Source organism: Zalophus californianus, chromosome 1, assembly GCF_009762305.2.
Source record: "Zalophus californianus isolate mZalCal1 chromosome 1, mZalCal1.pri.v2, whole genome shotgun sequence".
In the NCBI taxonomy this organism is placed as follows: Eukaryota; Metazoa; Chordata; class Mammalia; order Carnivora; family Otariidae; genus Zalophus; species Zalophus californianus.
In genome coordinates, this window is record NC_045595.1 from 212,158,912 (window position 1) to 212,179,636 (window position 20,725).

General features: G+C 51.9%; 1 protein-coding gene across 1 annotated transcript in view; it reads left to right on the forward strand.

Annotated features, from left to right (window-relative positions):
* The first annotated feature begins 448 nt into the window (after positions 1 to 448).
* UMODL1 (uromodulin like 1) overlaps positions 449 to 20,725 on the forward strand; it is a 67,567-nt gene continuing 47,290 nt past the window's right edge. The window contains exons 1-5 of the mRNA XM_035722768.1: positions 449 to 524; positions 4,082 to 4,324; positions 10,004 to 10,165; positions 17,581 to 17,699; positions 20,294 to 20,480. Coding sequence (XP_035578661.1) covers positions 449 to 524; positions 4,082 to 4,324; positions 10,004 to 10,165; positions 17,581 to 17,699; positions 20,294 to 20,480 — 787 coding nt within the window. The remainder of the gene's footprint in view (positions 525 to 4,081; positions 4,325 to 10,003; positions 10,166 to 17,580; positions 17,700 to 20,293; positions 20,481 to 20,725) is intronic.

Here is a 20,725-nt window from a genome sequence, read left to right on the forward strand (position 1 = left end):
ATGGCTTTGATCTGGATTGTCCGACTGTGTGAAGGATGCTTTTCTGAAACCACTTTGATGTGGTGCTGTTTTCTCCTGCCAGTTTGGACGATAAGGAAAGAGAATACTTTGTACTTGGTGGAGGGAGTCAGATTTGGGTCTGAAACAGGCTTTCTGCGTAACAACGAGATGGGACCTAGCGATGCCGCCTGCCGGTTGGGTGCTCACCTTTCCTGAAAGACGCCATCTGTCTGGAGTGAGAATGGGCTGTTTGCCGCGGGTTCCCCGAGGGACGCGGCCATGGTGGTGGCAGGTGTTAACGAGCAGGCATAAGGGACTGTTCCCTTGGAGCACACGCTCTGAAGCCATCACCACCGCCCGCGGCGCCAGGGACAGAAGGGCCCTTTCTCCAGGCCCCTTTGTGTGGTTGCTCTGGGGAGGCCCAGAGCCGCGCTACCTCAGCCGGACCATGCTCAGGACCCTCTGGCCGGCCTTGCTGGCTCTGGTCAGCGTGGCGGGCCCGAGCCAGGCCAGCGGCTTCACAGGTGAGGGCTCGGAGCCCGGCGCGGGTGATGCCGGAGGGGCGGGGGGCTTCTGGGGAGCAGGTCTCGTGGGGACGGCGGCCCTGCAAAGATGCGTCTGCTTTGAGAGGTGACGTCTGTTCCATCTGGTAACCAAGCATTCTGGTAACCACAGAAGAGGTGGTGTGTGTGTGTGTGTGTGTGCGTGTGCGCCTCCAAGTCAGTGGGGGGTTGGGGGGTTCAAATGCAGATTCTGAGTCAGTGGGTCTGGGGTGGGGCCTGGAACTCTGCATTTCTGCTGGCGGTGCAGGTGCTGGGGGCCCGCAGGTCACGCCGAGTAGTGAGTTCCTAGAGACTCAGAATCAAAGTCTCCGGAGTCTCGGAGCGTTGGAGTCCCCTACTTGCGAGGAAAGAGAGGGAGACCCAGAGCGGTCAGGGACTCGCCCCAGGCTGAATTTCCGCCAGGGTGACCCTTGCTGTGGGCCCTGGTTTGGACCTTCTTCCCCTGTCAGGCAGGCTCAGGATCGTGAAGCGGACCCCCTCCCCTGGGGTCCGCCAGCCCCAGTGTCCTCCTTGGTACATGAAGGTGAAAAGTGGCCGACAGGGCCGTGAGGGACCCTGTGAGGGCACCTGCCCAGAGCCTTCGCCAGGCCCACGTTCCCTCTGAGAGCATGTCGGGTTTCTGAAGCCCCAGACCGCAGAGACCCGAGATTGCAAACCTTTGCAATCATTTCCCTTTGAAATCTGTTTTATTCCATTGGGAATTCACACAAATCCACTCTGTTTCTACAATCAACTTCAGTTTAGCACTGGTTTAGAGTTTTTTTCCCCCTGAAGGCAGAACTTTGGTTTGTGATTTCTTTTGCTTGATTTTTCCCGCGGGATGGGTAATGTGTAAGCCGTACAGCCTCGAGAAGCTGGAGCTGTCAGGAGGTCCCCCGCGAACCCCTCGCCGTGCCTGTGAGGACACAGGGAGCAGAGGGCTCAGGGCTGCGTCGGGGTTACCCCCTTCTTGCCCTTCATGCCAGGGACTGTCTTTCTAGGCAGAATTTCATTTACTTAATTCCAGGACGTAGCGTTTGACAGATGACAAGGTGGGGTCACTGGGAGGGCATGAAACGTGCTCAGAATCACAAAGCTGGTATTTGGGAAGCTGGTGTGAATGTGGATCTTCTGACCCCAGGACCATGCTCACTCCAGAGCATTATTTCCGCCTCTGAGACCAGAACCCAGGACCCCTGACCCCCACGCTGATGGTTCCTTGGAAGAATTCATAGAACGGGAGGGGAGGATTTGCTGTAAGGTGTCTCCTCTGGGCTCTGCCAAGAAGCCAGGCTTGGAGAGGACCTGGTGGCCTCCAGAAGAATGCAAAAATCAAAACACAACAAACAGATCCCAAACATAGTTTCAGTGGAGGTGTGCGCGCGTGCATGCGCGCGCGCGTGTGTGTGTATGTGTATGCCTGCATGCATTTTTGTGCACAGGAGGGCTCTGCTGATGCTCAGCTGGGAACTCATCGTGATCACATGGAGACAGGGGGTCCCCAGGGGCTGGGAAATGTAACCTTCATTAGTGGTTAGCATCTCCTCTTAGATTAAGATGCACAACAAAATCTAGAGCCACCTTCCCAGTCTCTCGGTGCAGGAAGGTTCGGCCTTTGTCCTATTTGGCACTGTCCCATCATTATTCAGTGAGTGACGGTGCTCACCGTGGCCACTTCTCCAGTCCCTCATCCACGTGATAGCCAAGCTCTGGGCCGTTACCTGGCCTGGGAGGCTGGTTTCTGCTGCCCCACCCCGGGTATGAGGGCCTCCCCATTCCTCGCCACAGCACCCCTTTGGTGAGGAGGGGCAGCAGGCTGTCTCCTCTTCCAGAGGCTCTGCCACCGCAGGGCTGACCGGGAGGCAGGCACGTGGCTCACATGGCTCTGGAGTGGGTTTGCACTGGGTGCTGGGATCCAGCTTCGTGTTCTTCGCAGAGTAAGCCTGCAGGCCGCTCATCAGCCTGGGCTGGAGGGCTGGCTCAGCCCCACTTCTTCTGGGGGTCACCAGCCCCCAGGGTCTCGCTTTCTGCACACTTGTGGGATGCTGTGAAACCGAAGGACGGAGTCTTCAGGGCACCGTCCTGGTGTTGGCGATGCAGATGATTTCTGTCTCAAAGCTCCTTCCAGAAGCCCAGCTTCTCACTGGGGGGTACACGCTATAATATGGAGCGCCTACCCCGTGGCGGTACGGTTTCGTAAAGCCGAGCGCTCAGAGGTTAAGTATCCGATAGTGTAAAGGACAGTCAAACCATCCCTTCATCCTACACCAAGAGCCCCAGGCTGGCTGCGCAGCCTGAGTTCCCGGGGGTTCCCCTGCGACTGCCTTAACACAGCACCATCAGGCTGGGGCTTCAAGAGCAGAGATTATCTCCTCCCAGCTCTGGAGGCCAGGAGTCTGAGATCAAGTCCGAGATCAAGGTGTGGGCAGGGCTGGTTTCTCCTGAGGCTGTGATGGAGAATCTGCTCCATCCTCTCCCCCAGCTTCTGGGGGGTTGCCGGCAATCTGGGTGCTCCTTGCTTGGTGGAGGTATCTCTCCAATCTCTGCCTGAGTCTTCCCATGGCGCCCTCCCTGTGTGCCTGTCTGTCTCTGTCCAAATTTCCCTTTTTGTAAGGACACCAGGCATAATGGATTGGGGCCATCCTACTATAGTATAAGCTTATCTCAGCTAATGATATCTGCAAACACCTATTTCCAGAACTTCAACACATGAATTTTGGAAGGGTGGGTGGGGACACGATTCAGCCCATGACCATCCCTGCTACATAAGGAGACAGAGGTCCCATGGGCAGACGGGGACGCCCCAGGCTGGTGAAGGTAGGGGGTGCCTCGGGGTCTTGAGAACCCAGCAATCAGACTGACAAAGGGGCGGGGGCCGTGGGCGTCTGTGCACAGCAATCGGGTTCCAGGTGAGAGACACAGGGACCCAGCGGGCATGTGGACGTCGTCCTCGGTGGGGCACTGTGCTCTCCTCTCTGACAACAGCTGTCCTTGTCAGACTGAGCTTTACCGTCTAGAAACTTTTATGTGTGCTCGAGGTATTGCTTATTCACCTTCCCCCTCCTTCCCAAAAAGGCTGCCATTGCATCTGAGCCTGGCACGTGGCAGCCCCTCATATATATTTGCTGAGGGAATGGTTGTGGATTCATTTCACATGTGACGTGCCCAAGGCTCGGGGAGATTCAGAGGCGTGCACAGGATTCTCCAGCCGGCAGGATCGGGGAACAGGGTACAGGAAACAGGGACACGAGCCCCAGATGTTTGGTCCCTGCCCTCCATGTCTTTAGTGCACCGTCAGCACCCCCGGCTATGGGGGGGGGGGCAGCTCCAGGCTCTGCAGAGGGGACTTCTGAGCGTGTCCCCCTTTACCCTTGGCTCCTCCGAGTTCACGCGATTACCTGACTTCTCAGCAGGCCGGTGGGCAGACACTGGGGGTGCTGCTGGCCTCCCTTGCTCTTGCAGAACCCCTTCTATCGATTTGATTCCAGCATTTTCTTCTTCGCTGTTTTTCCTCCATCCCTCCTCCTACCCCTTCGTAGAAAAAGGCCTTTCCTTGCTGAGCTTCCAGCTGTGCAACTACAGCATGACCCGAAACGTCCAGAAGGTGGAGGCTGTCCAGGCATCGCACGTGATCTACGCTCCCTGCGGCGGGTGGATCCCGTGGAGGCGGTGCCCTAAGACGGTTTACAGAACCCAGTATGTGGCTGTGGAGGTCCCCGAGTCCAGAAACGTGACCGACTGCTGTGCGGGTTATGAACAGCTAGGCCTTTACTGCGTCCTGCGTGAGTCCGGGGCGGCCGGCGGGCGGGGGAACCCCAGGACCCCTGATGAGACTCAGAACAGGCACTGTTCACACCCCTTAGCCCTTCTGGAGCAATGGTTCTCAAGCTAGAGCACGCATCAGGATCGTCTGGAGGGCTTGTCCTAGCGCAGATCACCCGCCCAGCCTCAGATCTCGGAACCAGCGGGTCAGGGTGGAGTACAAACTCCCAACTCTGGGGCCCCCCTTTGAGAACCAGTGCTTTGGAGTAGTGGTTCTCAGGCCTGACTGCACACCAAAGCCCCTGGGCAGCTTTAAAAACGCTAATGCGTGGATGTGGTGTCCTCAGAGAAGGTGATGGAATTGGTCTGGGGCGTAGCTGGGGCACTGGGATTTTTTTTAAAGGTCTCGAGCGATTTGAACACGTAGCTGAGTTTGAGAACCAGCACTGCAAACTCTTCTGTATTGATGATCTTTTCTTTTTAAAAGCTGCAGTGGAATGCTTCCTTCAAATGAAATCCTAATCTGAGCCCCCATGTGTGAAAGAGAGGGAAAGATTCCCCTCCGCCCTCTTCTTTCCTCAGGGCCGTTTGGAAGACGCTTGAGCCAGTTGCCCGGGAGACCAGTGTGGCTGTCCCCGGCCAAGTGTGTGAGGCCAGGGGGGCTGGGCTTTGCAACATTCAGGGCTGAGCCTCTTGACATGGAGGGAACTTTCCAGAAGACCTCTTCCAGGGGAAAGGATGCATGTGTGTGGGTGTGGGTGGTGGTGGTGGTTAAATTTGAGTCAATACCAGATCTAAAACGAGTTTCTGAGCCGCCAGAAGGTCTCCCTGCCCCCACCCCGTCAGGCAGGGGAAGTGGGACGGGTGTGGCCCCAGTGAGTTTCCAGGGGCCACCCCTGGGAAAGGAGGGCCGCTGCACGCAGAGTGCACAAAGTCCAGGGTCCGGGAGGGGCATCCCACATGACCCGTCCCTAGGGGGCCCGAGGCCAGGTCGCTGCACACGAGGGGTGCCGGCTGCCTCCCCACCCGGCGGCTACAGGATGTAGTTGGTGCAGCCCCTGCAGAAGGCAGTGTGGGCTTGGCGCACTGAGTCATCCCGAGCATGCCTTTCTCAGGCCCTGCGAAGCCACCTCACAGAGGACAGAGCTGGTGACGCGTCCCACCGGCCCGGGTCAGAGAGCCACACACAGAGACGAGCGTTAAAATGACACCACTATCACCAAGGGGCGCCGCTACCAATACAAATCTCAGGGCCCACAGCCTGCTGCCAGCCCCGTGTTCCCACCGGTTCCCCGAGGGGGCCCTTGCAGGGTGGGGCTCTCCCCTGGGGTCCTGCCAGGGCCTGGATCTAAGCAGCCCCTTCCTGTGCGGACACTGGCCCCCTTTCCGCCTTCCCTGTCTCCAAGGAAGCGCTGCCTGGGAGCACCTCTCCTCCTGGGGCCGGGGGGGGGGGGTCCCGGTGTTGGGGCGGACTCAGGCCGCGCACCTCGGCATGGAGGGTCAGGATCTGGGATAGAAGGTGGGGGCCGCCCTGTCCTGTCCGTTTTCACCCGTGAAGGCCACTCTTCTCCCACCTGCTCGCTGCTGCTGTGAGGTCACTTGACTAGTGAGGGCGCCTGTCCAGAGGAGCCCCTGGAGCGCCTGAGCCCCGCCAGGCCCCCGCGCTGCCTGTGCCGTCCTGTCAGGCTGCTGCCCTGCTGTGCTAAACGGGTGAGCTCTCACGGGGGGGGGGGGGAGCGGTGTCCCCTCCCCCCACCAGCTGCGCATCTTTCTTGCCTTTGACAAGCCAGCCCCCCAGGAAGTGCCTCTCGGGGGACGTCAACCCCACTTTCGGGGTGTTGGCACCTTTCGTTAGGAACTCACCAGGTGTGGAGAGGCCCAGAACATTCTAGTTAGAGAGTCCCATGCGCAGGGCTCTCTGGGCGAGCTGCTGGTAATGGTGTGGCTGGGGTAGGGAGGGAGAGGCTGTGGCGGGGCGCACACGGGGAGCCAGAAAACAAGGAGGTCCCTGGAGGACGAGCGGCCCCTCCGCGGTGGCTAAGTGGGGTGGGGGTCGCCCCTGGCCCTTAGAGAGTCGTTCTAGGAGCCGTGTGGAGAGGAGGCCTTGATTGTGTGCGTCCTTTATGATAGGCCAGCCGGGCGAGTTCTGGGTCACTGATGGCCGGACCCCCCCCCCCCACCCGCCGCCATGCAATGGGATCACAGACCTGGGGGCGGGCAGGTGCCGTGACCAGGGTGGCACAGACCTGGGCTGGGTCTCCCCAACCCCAGGTCAGATTCAGTTTGTGGCATTCGAGGAAGGGGGCGCTGGTGGGGGTGGGGGAGGGGCAGAGATGGGAGGGGCAGGGGCACCGAGCTTGGGCCTCTTCCCCAGGAAGGCCCCTGCTTGGTGCCAGGGCCCGGTGTGACACCAGAGCCGCCACGGGGCCTCTGTGTGGCGGCCCCGCCCTCCTCACGCTGTGCTCAGCTCCTTTGATCAAAGGTCGGTCACAGATGCAGGGCGACAGGCTGGCTCTTTGGAACGGGAAGTGAGAAGTCTCTCTAAGTGCCCTTGACCTGCTGCTTGATTTGCACAGAATGAGACCGGGGCCAGCACCTGTGGTAGCCACAGGGCCCAGCCTGGGGATTTGGGGAGGACAGGAGGGCAGAAGTTCCTCTTTCCTCCAAGTCGGGGGTGACCCGTATCTTGGCGATGGGTTTTCTCGGCTGGGACTCTTCCCCCAGGCAGCCGTGAACCCCCAAGCTGGCTGGCTTCTGTCCCCTCCCACTCAGCAACCGACCTTCTAAAAAGGGAAGACTGTTATGAGTACACTTGTGATGGTCTCTTCAGTCTAGACAGAGGACTTTTTCCATTTTTGTTTTTTTAAAGTGCAGCATTGGGGAAACAATGATAAGTCATACATTACTTTGTTTCAATGTATCGTCAATACAATTACAAAAGTGAATTACGTGAGCCAAGCAGAAAATCTGGAAACACAGAAAAGGACAAAGAGAAACGAGCCGTGCGCCCTCTGCCCCCGCACAACCACTGTGGATTTGCTCCTTAGCCCCTGTGCAGGGCAGGCGTTCTAGAAACGCGTGGTCACTCTGACCCGATTCTTTGTACCATGTTCTTCCCACTTAGCAATTCATCTGGAACACCGTTCCTGTCAATAGATTTTATGAGCAGCATGACTTAATGGCCACAGGGCATTACGTCATTGGCATGGCTATAGCCCCCTCGATGAAGCAAGCCCCTACCACTGAACATCTAGTTGCTTCCAACTTTTCGTTAGTATAAACACCACCATGATGAGTATCGTATGTTACAAACACCGCTGTGCACGGGGGACACGACTCACTCGCGGTGAATTCCTAGGAGCGTCCCAGCCGACGCTCACCCACTGCGGTGACAGACCAGGTTTCCGCAGGCTCATCATCTGGGCAAGCCCGGGACCCCACGGGGCCAGGAGGCTCCCCCAGCGGGTGACCAGGACCCTTTTGGGGAAGGAGGGGGGATGGGAATGATGATTCCAGAGCCGGTCAGATTCCCAGCCCTGGGGAGAGACTTCAGTGCCGCTGCCTGGACAGAAACTTCCGGGCCATCTCGTTGACCTGTGACTAACCTTGGGTTGCCAGGCGCTGGGCAGTCCTGTTTCATTGTTTGCGCTGAGTTCGTGGAAGGAGAAGCAGATTTTTGACTTTCCACCAAGTTGGAACTGCTGACTGTTCTCTTGGGGCTCTCAGTAAGCAGTCGGCCTCCAAGGACGGAGGGGGAGGGCCAGCAGCAGCTACGTTAAGATGAACTTTAACTTGAAATCACTTCGGTTGTGATCAGGCGACCACTTTCAGAAGCCAGTTTTTCTTGGTGGCCTGTATTTTCTCTTCGTTTAAATAAACCTCTTAGTTTAGAGTAGTTGCAGATTTACAGAGAGGTGGCAGAGATGGTAGATGGTCTCTGTATCCCCTCCCTGGCGCCCATGATGGTGGCGCCTTCCGTTACCATGGCGCGTCTGCCCCAACGAAGGAACCAGCATCGTGCATCGCTGTTAGTTCAACCTCACACTTTATTTGGATTTTACTTTTTTTTCCCCAAGTGTCATTTTTCTGTCCCGGGAGCCCACCTTACATCTAATCGCATGTCTCCTTGGCCTGTTGGTTTTTACGATGGGAGGGAAGGAAATGACCTTGAGGTCCCTGAGGGGTGGCCCTACAGGGTTGCTGGCATTTCCACCCCAGTGAGGATCCCGGGCTGCACCACCCGCCGGTGCTCCATGCCCCCAGAGCCACCCCAACGTGGCGATGTCTCCAGGACTTTAGATGTTGGAATAGGCACGTGGTTGACTGGGAAGTGGCCAGGGAACCACGGACGGCACGGAGAGGAAGTGGTATTGAGGCTGAATGTCAAGTCTTCGCTCAGCAGTGTGGGTCACACTGGCCTAGCTCCATGAGAAGAGTGACTGCAGACTCTCCTTCTCTGGGCAGTTTTGGCTTTCTCCTCCCTTCCTTGGCTGGCACAGCTGCCCTGGGTGATGTGCTCCCAGCACAAGGAGGGGCCCCACCTTCTGTCTGTCTGGAGCATTCTGCGGAGACCATGGTGGACCCAGGGGGCTGTCCCTGGGACTGCAGCCCCTGCCACTTCCCTTCCACATGGGACCCCACGCGTCTCGCAGGGGCTAACGTTCCCCACCCTTGTGGGATGGTTGCAGAGCGTGGTCACCTGCTGACCTCTTCTGCTTTCCCTGGAGTCTGGAGGGCGTGCAACGGCACTTCCAAAGGTCTGGTAGGGTGTGGGGCTTTAGATGAATCTGGGCTGAGCCATATGCGCTTGCCTGACACCCAAGGTAGCTGGAGCCCTCATCCCCGGTGTGGGCGACGGGAAGGCTGCGGATCACACAGGCCCTTCCTCAGATGCCTGTGCCCCTCCCTGCTGCCCCCAGCCTCCTCGAGCTCCCTGCTGCTGGGCCTCCTTCATCCCCTGCTGCCCTGAGCCCAGCTGCCCCTCTGGGTGTGCAGCCCTGCACACTCCAGCCACAGGAGCGCCCCCAGCAGAGGGCCCCACCTTGAGGGAGGCACCCTGGCTTCCCCAGGGTCAGGTTCTTCTCCTCGCTCTTGAGCTTTCTACCACCCTGAGCGCCAGCACCGTGACTCCCGGCCAGTCCCCCTGAGCCCACGGATTCTCCGGTAGTTTGCTGCATCTCAGTCCCCATCATGTCTCCACCGCTCCCAGGCCTAGTTTCTCTAGGTCTGTGTGCACACTGGCCTTGTCCACTGGGATCTCAGTGTCCTGGAGGTGGGGGCTTTGCCTCTGGCCCAGTGCTGGATGCTGGGCACCTAGCATGTCCCTGGCACGTAGTAGGTGCTCAATAAATACTGAATGAGTGAGTGAGTGAGCTAGTGGGGTACAGAGCAGCAAGGGGGTCTTTAAGACGGGGTGGAGCCCCTGTACCTGGCCTAGAAAGAAGGGCACACCCAGCACCCCAGCTCACACTGTCCTCCTTCCAGGAAAGATGGTTAGACTGCATTAAAGTCAGAGTACCCGGCCCCGGATGGTTTGCTCTGCAGGACATGGCAAGGTGATGCCCAGCCCAGGGCACGGTCCTTGAGCAGGTCGTGCTGCGTGTCTCCAAGAACCGCAGATGGAATCCAGTGTCGGGAACACCAGCGCTTGTGGCCAACATCACTGATTGCTAATCACTCTCCCCCCCGCCCCCCACCAGCCCTGAATCGGTCCAGGGAGTTTGCCTCGAGACCTGGGGTCTGCCCTGAGGTGGGGCTGGAAGCACCTGCCTCACCATGCGTGCTGGACACAGACTGCCTGGGACTTCGGAAGTGCTGCCCCTCATCCTGGGGCCACCACTGCGTGGCTCCTGCCCTCCGAGGTAGGGTTGAAGCCCTGGTCTGCGGGAAGGGCGGGGTGGGTGGGTTTCCAGAAACAGCAGCTCCATTTTACAGAGAGCCTGCAGCCGTGTGCACGGGCGCGTTCCACTCCTGGGCAATGTCTTTGTCCAAATCTGGCCACTGAAATCTCAGAGAGAGGACTGCTCACAGGGGGCCTGAGGAAGGAGGATATTCTTGGAAGAGCAGTGACTCAGATCTCCCCGGTGTGCGGGAGAAGCCCAGGGGCTCCGGTGGTGCCCGTCGGCAGCTGAGCTATGTCGTAGCGGGGAGAGATGTAAAGATGGTGGCTGGGGGCTCCTGCAGGACACTGGTTTGGCCGATCTGCAGCCCGGCCCTCAGTATGCACCTGTCTGGTCTGGAAAGTTCTGCTCCTGACCGTGGGTTGCTTCCAGGAGAACGGGCTGGTCAGGGTTCAGAACTAGGGAAGTATATCTAAATACTGTATATATATCATATGTGATAGATGTTATAATGCTACAGTATCAGCATGGTATGTAGTCGTATAGTGTAAAGTAACAGTATATGTTCAATCTTACTGTACACACTATATTATCTGGTGTATTCTCTATATAATATTACATGGTGTATGTAGGGCTATATATATAAAACATAAGAGAAGGGAGGGGTGGCAGGTGGGGGAAGTGTCCCACACTGTCCCTGGTAGCAGATTTTTTTTTAAACAGAATTCACACTTCATTTAGTTTGAAATAAATTGTACAATATTGATTTTCTTCACCGAAAATAACAGCGATATTTTCTGTATTATTCCTTGATAAACCACAAAACACTTCTTTTGGTAGGATTTCCAGGTTTTGTTTATAAATCAAGACGAGGCAGTAGATAGAGTCATGGAAAAAGACAGAGGAAAACAGACAAATCAGTTGTCAGTATCCATGGCCTCTGATCCTGTCTTGACCGTGAACAGAGGTGTTCAACCTATACCTGCTAAAGAGCTTATGACGAGGTAGGTGTTCTCCATACACTTCTAAAGAGCTTATGAAGATGTGGGCTCAACAAAGGAATGTAAACAGCAACAATCCAATGTGGAACAACGATGGCAGGCTCTCCCATTCAAACTTTAACTGTCACTAGTTCCTTTAAGTTGATTGGATAAAGACAAAAATCTCTACTGCATTCCTTGCCTGGCAAGCTCACGTGTTTCACTCTCTCTCTGACTGGTCACTCCCTTAACTGTCCTTTACAGATTTTTTTTAATTTTTATTGTTATGTTAATCACCATACATTACATCATTGGTTTTTGATGTAGTGTTCCATGATTCATTGTGCATAACACCCAGTGCTCCACGCAGAACGTGCCCTCTTTAATACCCATCACCAGGCTAATCCATCCCCCTACCCCCCTCCCCTCTAGAACCCTCAGTTTGTTTTTCAGAGTCCATCGTCTCTCATGGTTCGTCTCCCCCTCCGACTTACTCCCCTTCATTCTTCCCCTCCTGCTATCTTCTTCTTTTTCTTTTTTCTTAACATATGTTGCATTATTTGTTTCAGAAGTACAGATCTGTGATTCAACAGTCTTGCACAATTCACAGTGCTCACCATAGCACATACCCTCCCCAATGTCTATCACCCAGCCACCCCATCCCTCCCACCCCCCACCACTCCAGCAACCCTCAATTTGTTTCCTGAGATTAAGAATTCCTCATATCAGTGAGGTCATAGGATACATGTCTTTCTCTGATTGACTTATTTCACTCAGCATAACACCCTCCAGTTCCATCCACGTTGTTGCAAATGGCAAGATCTCATTCCTTTTGATGGCTGCATAATATTCCATTGTGTATATATACCACCTCTTCTTGATCCATTCATCTGTCGATGGACATCTTGGCTCTTTCCACAGTTTGGCTATTGTGGACATTGCTGCTATAAACATCGGGGTGCACGTACCCCTTCGGATCCCTACATTTGTATCTTTGGGGTAAATACCCAGTAGTGCAATTGCTGGATCGTATGGTAGCTCTATTTTCAACTGTTTGAGGAACCTCCATACCGTTTCCCAGAGTGGTTGCACCAGCTTGCATTCCCACCAACAGTGTAGGAGGGTCCCCCTTTCTCCGCATCCCCACCAACATCTGTCGTTTCCTGACTTTTCATTTTAGCCATTCTGACGGGTGTGAGGTGGTATCTCATTGAGGTTTTGATTTGGATTTCCCTGATGCAGAGCGATGTTGAGCACTTTTTCATGTGTCTGTTGGCCATTTGGATGTCTTCTTTGGAAAAATGTCTCTTCATGTCGTCTGCCCATTTCTTGATTGGATTCTTTGTTCTTTGGGTGTTGAGTTTGATAAGTTCTTTATAGATTTTGGATACTAGCCCTTTATCTGATATGTCATTTGCAGATATTTTCTCCCATTCTGTCAGTTGTCTTTTGGTTTTGTGGACTGTTTCTTTTGCTGTGCAAAAGCTTTTTATCTTGATGAAATCCCAATGGCTCATTTTTGCCCTTGCTTCCCTCGCCTTTGGCAATGTTTCTAGGAAGAAGTTGCTGCGGCTGAGGTCAAAGAGGTTGCTGCCTGTGTTCTCCTTTAGGATTTTGATGGACTTCTGTCTCACGTTTAGGTCTTTCAACCATTTGGAGTCTATTTTTGTGTGTGGTGTAAGGAAATGGTCCAGTTTCATTCTTCTGCATGTGGCTGTCCAATTTTCCCAACACCATTTGTTGAAGAGACTGTCTTTTTGCCATTGGACATTCTTTCCTGCTTTGTCAAAGATGAGTTGACCAGAGAGTTGAAGGTCCATTTCTGGGCTCTCGATTCTGTTCCACTGAGCTATGTGTCTGTTTTTGTGCCAGTACCATACTGTCTTGATGATGACAGCTTTGTAATAGAGCTGGAAGTCCGGAATTGTGATGCCGCCAGCTTTGCTTTTCTTTTTCAATATTCCTCTGGCTATTCGGGGTCTCTTCTGGTTCCATACAAATTTTAGGATTATTTGTTCCATTTGTTTGAAAAAAGTGGATGGTATTTTGATGGGGATTGCATTGAATGTGTAGATTGCTCTAGGTAGCATTGACATCTTCACAATGTTTGTTCTTCCAATCCATGAGCATGGAACGTTTTTCCATTTCTTTGTGTCTTCAATTTCTTTCATGAGTATTTTATAGTTTTCTGAGTACAGATCCTTTGCCTCTTTGGTTAAATTTATTCCTAGGTATCTTATGGTTTTGGGTGCAATTGTAAATGGGATCGACTCCTTGATTTGTCTTTCTTCTGTCTTGTTGTTGGTGTATAGGAATGCCACTGATTTCTGTGCATTGATTTTATATCCTGCCACTTTACTGAATTCCTGTATGAGTTCTAGCAGTTTTGGGGTGGAGTCTTTTGGGTTTTCCACATATACTATCATATCATCTGCAAAGAGTGAGAGTTTGACTTCCTCTTTGCTGATTTGGATGCCTTTGATTTCTTTTTGTTGTCTGATTGCTGTGGCTAAGACTTCAAATACTATGTTGAGCAGTGGTGAGAATGGACATCCCTGCCGCGTTCCTGACCTTAGGGGAAAAGCTCTCAGCTTTTCCCCATTGAGAATGATATTCGCTGTAGGTTTTTCATAGATGGCTTTTATGATATTGAGGTATGTACCCTCTATCCCTATACTCTGAAGAGTTTTGATCAAGAAAGGATGCTGTACTTTGTCAAATGCTTTTTCTGCATCTGTTGAGAGGATCATATGATTCTTGTTCTTTCTTTTGTTAATGTATTGTATCACGTTGATTGATTTGCAGATGTTGAACCAGCCTTGCAGCCCAGGGATAAATCCCACTTGGTCATGGTGAATAATCCTTTTAATGTACTGTTGGATCCTATTGGCTAGTATTTTGGTGAGAATTTTTGCATCCATGTTCATCAAGGATATTGGTCTGTAATTCTCCTTTTTGATGGGGTCTTTGTCTGGTTTGGGGATCAAGGTAATGGTGGCCTCAAAAAACGAGTTTGGAAGTTTTCCTTCCATTTCTATTTTTTGGAACAGTTTCAGGAGAATAGGTATTAATTCTTCTTTAAATATCTGATAGAATTCCCCTGGGAAGCCATCTGGCCCTGGGCTTTTGTTTGTTGGGAGATTTTTGATGACTGCTTCAATTTCCTTAGTGGTTATAGGTCTGTTCAGGTTTTCTATTTCTTCCTGGTTCAATTTTGGTAGTTGATACATCTCTACGAATGCACCCATTTCTTCCAGGTTATCTAATTTGCTGGCACAGAGTTGCTCATAATATGTTCTTCTAATTGTTTGTATTTCTTTGGTGTTGGTTGTGATCTCTCCTCTTTCATTCATGATTTTGTTGATTTGGGTCATCTTTCTTTTTGATCAGTCTGGCCAGGGGTTTATCAATCTTATTAATTCTTTCAAAGAAGCAGCTCCTAGTTTCGTTGATCTGTTCTACTGTTCTTTTGGTTTCTATTTCATTAATTTCTGCTCTGATCTTTATTATTTCTCTTCTCCTGCTGGGTTTAGGCTTTATTTGCTGTTCTTTCTCCAGCTCCTTCAGGTGTAGGGTTAGGTTGTGTATTTGAGACCTTTCTTGTTTCTTGAGAAAGGCTTGTATTGCTATATACTTTCCTCTCAGGACTGCCTTTGCTGCGTCCCTAAGATTTTGAACAGTTGTGTTTTCATTTTCATTGGTTTCCATGAATTTTTTAAATTCTTCTTTAATTTCCTGGTTGACCCATTCATTCTTTAGTAGGATGCTCTTTAGCCTCCATGTATTTGATTTCTTTCCAACTTTCCTCTTGTGATTGAGTTCTAGTTTCAAAGCATTGTGGTCTGAAAATATGCAGGGAAGAATCCCAATCTTCGGGTACCGGTTGAGACCTGATTTGTGACCTAGGATGTGATCAATTCTGGAGAATGTTCCATGGGCACTAGAGAAGAATGTGTATTCTGTTGCTATGGGATGGAATGTTCTGAATATGTCTGTGAAGTCCATTTGGTCCAGTGTGTCCTTTAAAGTGTTTATTTCCTTGTTGATCTTTTGCTTAGATGATCTGTCCATTTCAGTCAGGGGGGGTGTTAAAGTCCCCCACTATTATTGTATTTTTGTCAATGTGTTTCTTCACTTTTGTTATTAATTGCCTTATATAATTGGCTGCTCCCACGTTCGGGGCATAGATATTTACAATTGTTAGATCTTCTTGTTGGATAGACCCTTTAAGTAGGATATAGTGTCCTTCTTCATCTCTTATTACAGTCTTTGTTTTAAAATCTAATTTGTCTGATATAAGGATTGCCAACCCAGCTTTCTTTTGGTGTCCATTAGCATGGTACATGGTTTTCCACCCCCTCACTTTCAATCTGGGGGTGTCTTTGGGTCTCAAATGAGTCTCTTGCAGACAGCATATGGATGGGTCTTGTTTTTTAATCCAGTCTGATAGCCTGTGTCTTTTGATTGGGGCATTTAGCCCATTTACATTCAGGGTAACTATTGAAAGGTATGAATTTAGTGCCATTGTATTGCCTGTAAGGTGACTGTTACTGTATGTTGTCTGTGTTCCTTTCTGATCTATGCTGCTTTTAGGCTCTCTCTTTGCTTAGAGGACCCCTTTCAATATTTCTTGGAGGGCTGGTTTCGTGTTTGCAAATTCCTTTAGTTTTTGTTTGTCTTGGAAGCTTTTTATCTTTCATTCAATTTTCAATGAAAGCCTAGCTGGATATAGTATTCTTGGCTGCATATTTTTCTCGTTTAGTGCTCTGAAGATATCATGCCAGTCCTTTCTGGCCTGCCAGGTCTCTGTGGATAGGTCTGTTGCCAATCTAATATTTCTACCATTGTAGGTTACATATCTCTTCTCCCGAGCTGCTGTCAGGATTTTCTCTTTGTCTCTGAGACTCGTAAGTTTTACTGTTAGTTGTCGGGGTGTTGGCCTATTTTTATTGATTTTGAGAGGGGTTCTCTGTGCCTCCTGGATTTTGATGCCTGTTTCCTTCCTCACATTAGGGAAGTTCTCTGCTATTATTTGCTCCAATATACCTTCTGCCCCTCTCTCTCTTTCTTCTTCTTCTGGGATCCCAATTATTCTAATGTTGTTTTGTCTTATCGTATTGCTTATCTCTCGAATTCTGCCCTCGCGATCCTGTAGTTGTTTCTCTCTCTTTTTCTCAGCCTCTTTATTTTCCATCATTTGGTCTTCTATATCGCTGATTCCCTCTTCTGCCTCATTTATCCTAGCAGTTAGTGCCCCCATTTTTGATTGCACCTCATTAATAGCCTTTTTGATTTCGACTTGGTTAGATTTTAGTTCTTTTATTTCTCCAGAAAGCATTTCTCTAATAACTTCCATGCTTTTTTCAAGCCCAACTAGTATCTTTAAAGTCATAATTCTGAACTCTAGGTCTGACATCGTACTAATGTCCGTACTGAGTAGGTCCCTGGCTGACGGTACTACCTCTTGTTCTTTTTGCTGAGGTGATATTTTTCGTCTTGTCATTTTGTCTAGAGGAGAATAGATGAATGAGAGAACAAAATGCTAACAGGTTAACAACATCCCCAGCAAATATACTCTATACAAATCAGAAAAGACCTGAAACCAGGGGAAAAGAAAGGGAAAGAAAGAAAAAAGAAAGAGAAAAAAAAAACCAAAAAGAAAAAGATAAAAACAAAAACAGAACAATACAAAAAAACCCAGAGTATGATCAAATATGATCAGGCTAGTGCATAGATCAGTGCCATACACTAGATTTTGGGCGTATTTTGGTCTGTTAGAAAAAAGTGCCTCCTAAAATTTTAAATGAGGAAAGACTTATATATGTACAAAATAAGGGTTGATATAATGAAGGGATGGAAGATGACTGTAAAGATGAAAATTATAAAAGATTTTGTAAAAGGAATTGATAAGATAAGAAGTTGTTTGAAAAAAGAAAGAAGAAGATTTAAAAAAAAAAAGAGAAAAAGGGAGAGACTGTGATCAGGCAGGAGACTAGAACAAAGCCATACACTAGTGATTTAGGGTATATTTTGATCTGTTAGAAGAAACTGTATCTCAAAATTTTAAAGAGAGAACAACTTATATATATATATATATATATATTTATATATATATATATGCCAAAAATAAGGGTAACTACTATGAAGGGATAAAATATGACTCTAAAAATGAAAAATAAAAAAAATGTTTTTTTAAAAAAGAGATTGATAAGATGTTGGTTGAAAAGGGGAAAAAGAAAAATTTAAAAAAAAAGTTAAAAAAATTAACTTTGAAAAACTAATGAATCATGGTAAAAAAAAAAAAAAGCCATGAATTCTATGTGCAGTATTCCCCCAGCACTGGAGTTCTCCCGTTCCCCTTGATCGGTAAACTTGGTCGCAGATTTCTTTATATGACCTTCTGTTGGCCCCAGCTTGTCCCAGGCCTGTAGCTCATCACAATGTGTCCTCGTGCAGCTCCAGAGAGCCCTGTGACCTTCTGGTACCGGCTGACTGTCCTGGTGAAAATGGACTTCCAGAAGCTCGAGGAGGTGGACCCCAGACTCCTGGACCACATGCGGCTTCTGCACTCCATGGTAGGTGGGGAGGAAAGGGCAGGCCGCCGGGCCTGACTCAGGTGGAGGCACTGGGTGGGAACCGAGGGTCGAGGGGGGATTTCCACAAGTGACCCCGACATGGCTGACTCAGAACCAAACGTGAATTCTTAATTAAAAAAAAAAAAAGCCTTAAAAAGGTATGACTTATGTGCAATAGAGTGGACCCATGGCAGCGTGCGGCTTGATGTGTTCTGAGGTAGTGGTGTTGTGCGCTAAAACCCGGAATCTTTTAGTTTAAATAGAAGGCTGCCGCAGTGTAGACGGCCTAGGCCCCAGAGCTGTGCTCTCACTAACCTCATTCAAGATCCCTGAGGTTCGGGCGCCTGGGTGGCTCAGTTGGTTAAGCGACTGCCTTCGGCTCAGGTCATGATGCTGGAGTCCCGGGATCGAGTCCCGCATTGGGCTCCCCGCTCAGCGGGGAGTCTGCTTCTCCCTCTGACCCTCTTCCCTCCTGTGCTCTCTTTCTCTCATTCTCTCTCTCTCAAATAAATAAAGAAAAATCTTAAAAAAACAAAAGATCCCTGAGGTTCCAGCCCCCACCCCGTGGAATTCGGCAGGCCTCCTGGAACGGGCCGGGCGGGGGCCCCTTGATGCGCGTTCTCCGCTTAGGCACGGTCCACATTTGGGGTTGGGTGGCTTTTGCTTGTGGGCCTGCCTGTCCTCACAGGGTTTCCACCGTATCCTGGCCTCCACACACAGGAAGCCAGAAACACGCCCCACTGTGACAACCAGAACTGTCTCTAGATGTGGCCGCATGTCCCCTGAGGGGCAACAGCAGCCCTGGGGGAGAGCCCCCGCGGTGCACACAGCTCAGCAGAGCTTTCTCACAGGGGCCCCCCTATGCTGCACAGGGCCACCCGTGCTGGGAGCCCCGCGGTGGACAGGGCCTGGCTCCTCATCACCGCCAAGCGGCTTTCCCGGGGGGACCAGCTTTGTGGGTGACCCGTGCAGTCACCCCATGAATAGAAGGTCCTCACCCTCGGCTTGATGCTCGGCTGCCGCCTCGGGACATGTTGAATAATTCTTGAGCAAGGGGCGCCACGTTTTCCAACTGCATTGGGCCCGGCACATGACGTGGCTGGTCCCGCATGACCTTTAGAGCCCAGAGATGTGTCCCATCTGTGACTGGGGGTCACAGTGTCAGTCCCAGCGGGGCCCCTCCTTGATGTGTGGCCCACGGGCAGGGGCAGCCCCAGGACCGGCACCACGCGCACTCATCTTGTCTGGGCCGTCCAGGAAAGCAGCTAGACAGGTGTGCCAAAACGTCACCTTCCCCTGGAAGCCTCCTTAACTGTCCCAGCTGGAAGGGATTTTTGTCTCTTTTTGGCTTGTTGAGGGGCTGGGGCTGCCCGATTGGCCAGTCAGAACATGGCTCTGCAGCCAGGCTGCCCTGGCAAATCCCGACACTGCTGCTCATCCCTGTGTGACCTTGGGCAAGTTACTTCACCTCTCTGGGCCTCAGATATCTGCATTAAATCGGAATAATCATGCTCCCGCCTGAGACAGGGGCTCCGCGGTTTAAACAGTACACGTAAGGAGCTTACAGCGGTGCCGACAATGCAGGCTCTGAGTTGCGGTTGTTGGTAATTTAAATTTTATTGTCCGGGTCCCCCCTTTCCTCCTCATGCTCCTACATGTTGCTCCTCCAGGCAGACTGTTCCCTCCTGCAGGCGTCCTGCCTCCCACCGGCTCCTGCTCCGGCCGGCGCTGGGCGCCCTGACTCCGGGATTCCCACCCACGAGGCCGGAGCCCGCGGCGCTGTGCTCTGCCTCCCACCTGACCAGCTGGGCGTCCCCCGGAAGGAGGGGGGTTCGGGTCTCCCCGGGAGACGGACTCTAGCACCCCCCAAACCACCTTTCTGCTTCCCTGGGGAGACCTGGGGCTCTGTCGGCAGAGCCTGCTCTGGTGACGCCATTCTTCCCCGGGCTGGCGCTGTCTTGGGATCTCGAGATACCAGGATGGGCAAAGGAGAATTCGTATGAATTGAGAAAAGAGATCTTTAAGCCTCAAAAACAAAACAGAAAGCAAAACCCGGGCGTGTGGGACAGGAGACGGCGGTTTCTGCCCGCTCCGGATTCCACATCTCCCGCGGCGGGACGGTGGGCTGGGCTCCTGCGAGGGCTGCCAGGGAGGGGTCCGCCCAGGCCCCGGTCCTGCGCATGTCCGGTCTGCGTCTGTGTCCAGAGTTGTGTGTGGAAGGACACGAGTCGTACTGGACAGACGCCCACCCCAGTGACCTCCTCATAACTAATGACATCTGCAATGATCCTATTTCCAAATAAGGTCCCATGCCGAGCTTCTGGGGATTAGGACTTCAACACTGGGGTTTTTTTGAACGGACCACAATTTAGCCCGTGACAGACAACCGCGCTGCAAAAGTATTTATAATCTGGTTTGTAGGACTTTTACTGGCGTGACGACAGAGACACACCGCAGAGTGTCTTTCCTGCAGAGCAGAATAGCACGTGTGTGCGCGCGTGCTGACCGTTAGTCTTTACTTCTCCGGGCCTCAGGCTCCCTGTCTGTCTGATGGGTGCCCGTCCACGAGTGACGCTCTGACTCTGGCCTCCCAGGTCACCAGCGCCTTGCAGCCACTGCGCCCTGCTGTGCACCACCTGCAGTCAGCCCGCGGGGACACCTCCACCACGGTGTCACAGCTGCTGCTGGGCCTGTGGCGGCCGGTGCCCGTGGCCCACGTCTCCGCGATGCTGGACGAGGTCGTGAAGCGCGTCTATGAAGTGATCGACATCCAGGCGCAAGGTGCTGCTTTCCCTCAGTCCTCTCCTTGGTGGTGGTGGTAGGGGCGGGCGGGCGCTGCAGGAAGGACAATCCGGCAGGCAAGGCGACGGCTCACCTGTATTTAGCTCATTCTGGCTCAAGGTGAAACTCTGAGCTCCAAGGTGAAGGTTTTGAGACAGTTTTTTTTTTTCCTATTTTAAAGATTATTTGAGAGAGAGAGAGAGAGAGAGCAGGAGCAGGGTGGGGGCAGAGGGAGAGGGAGAGAT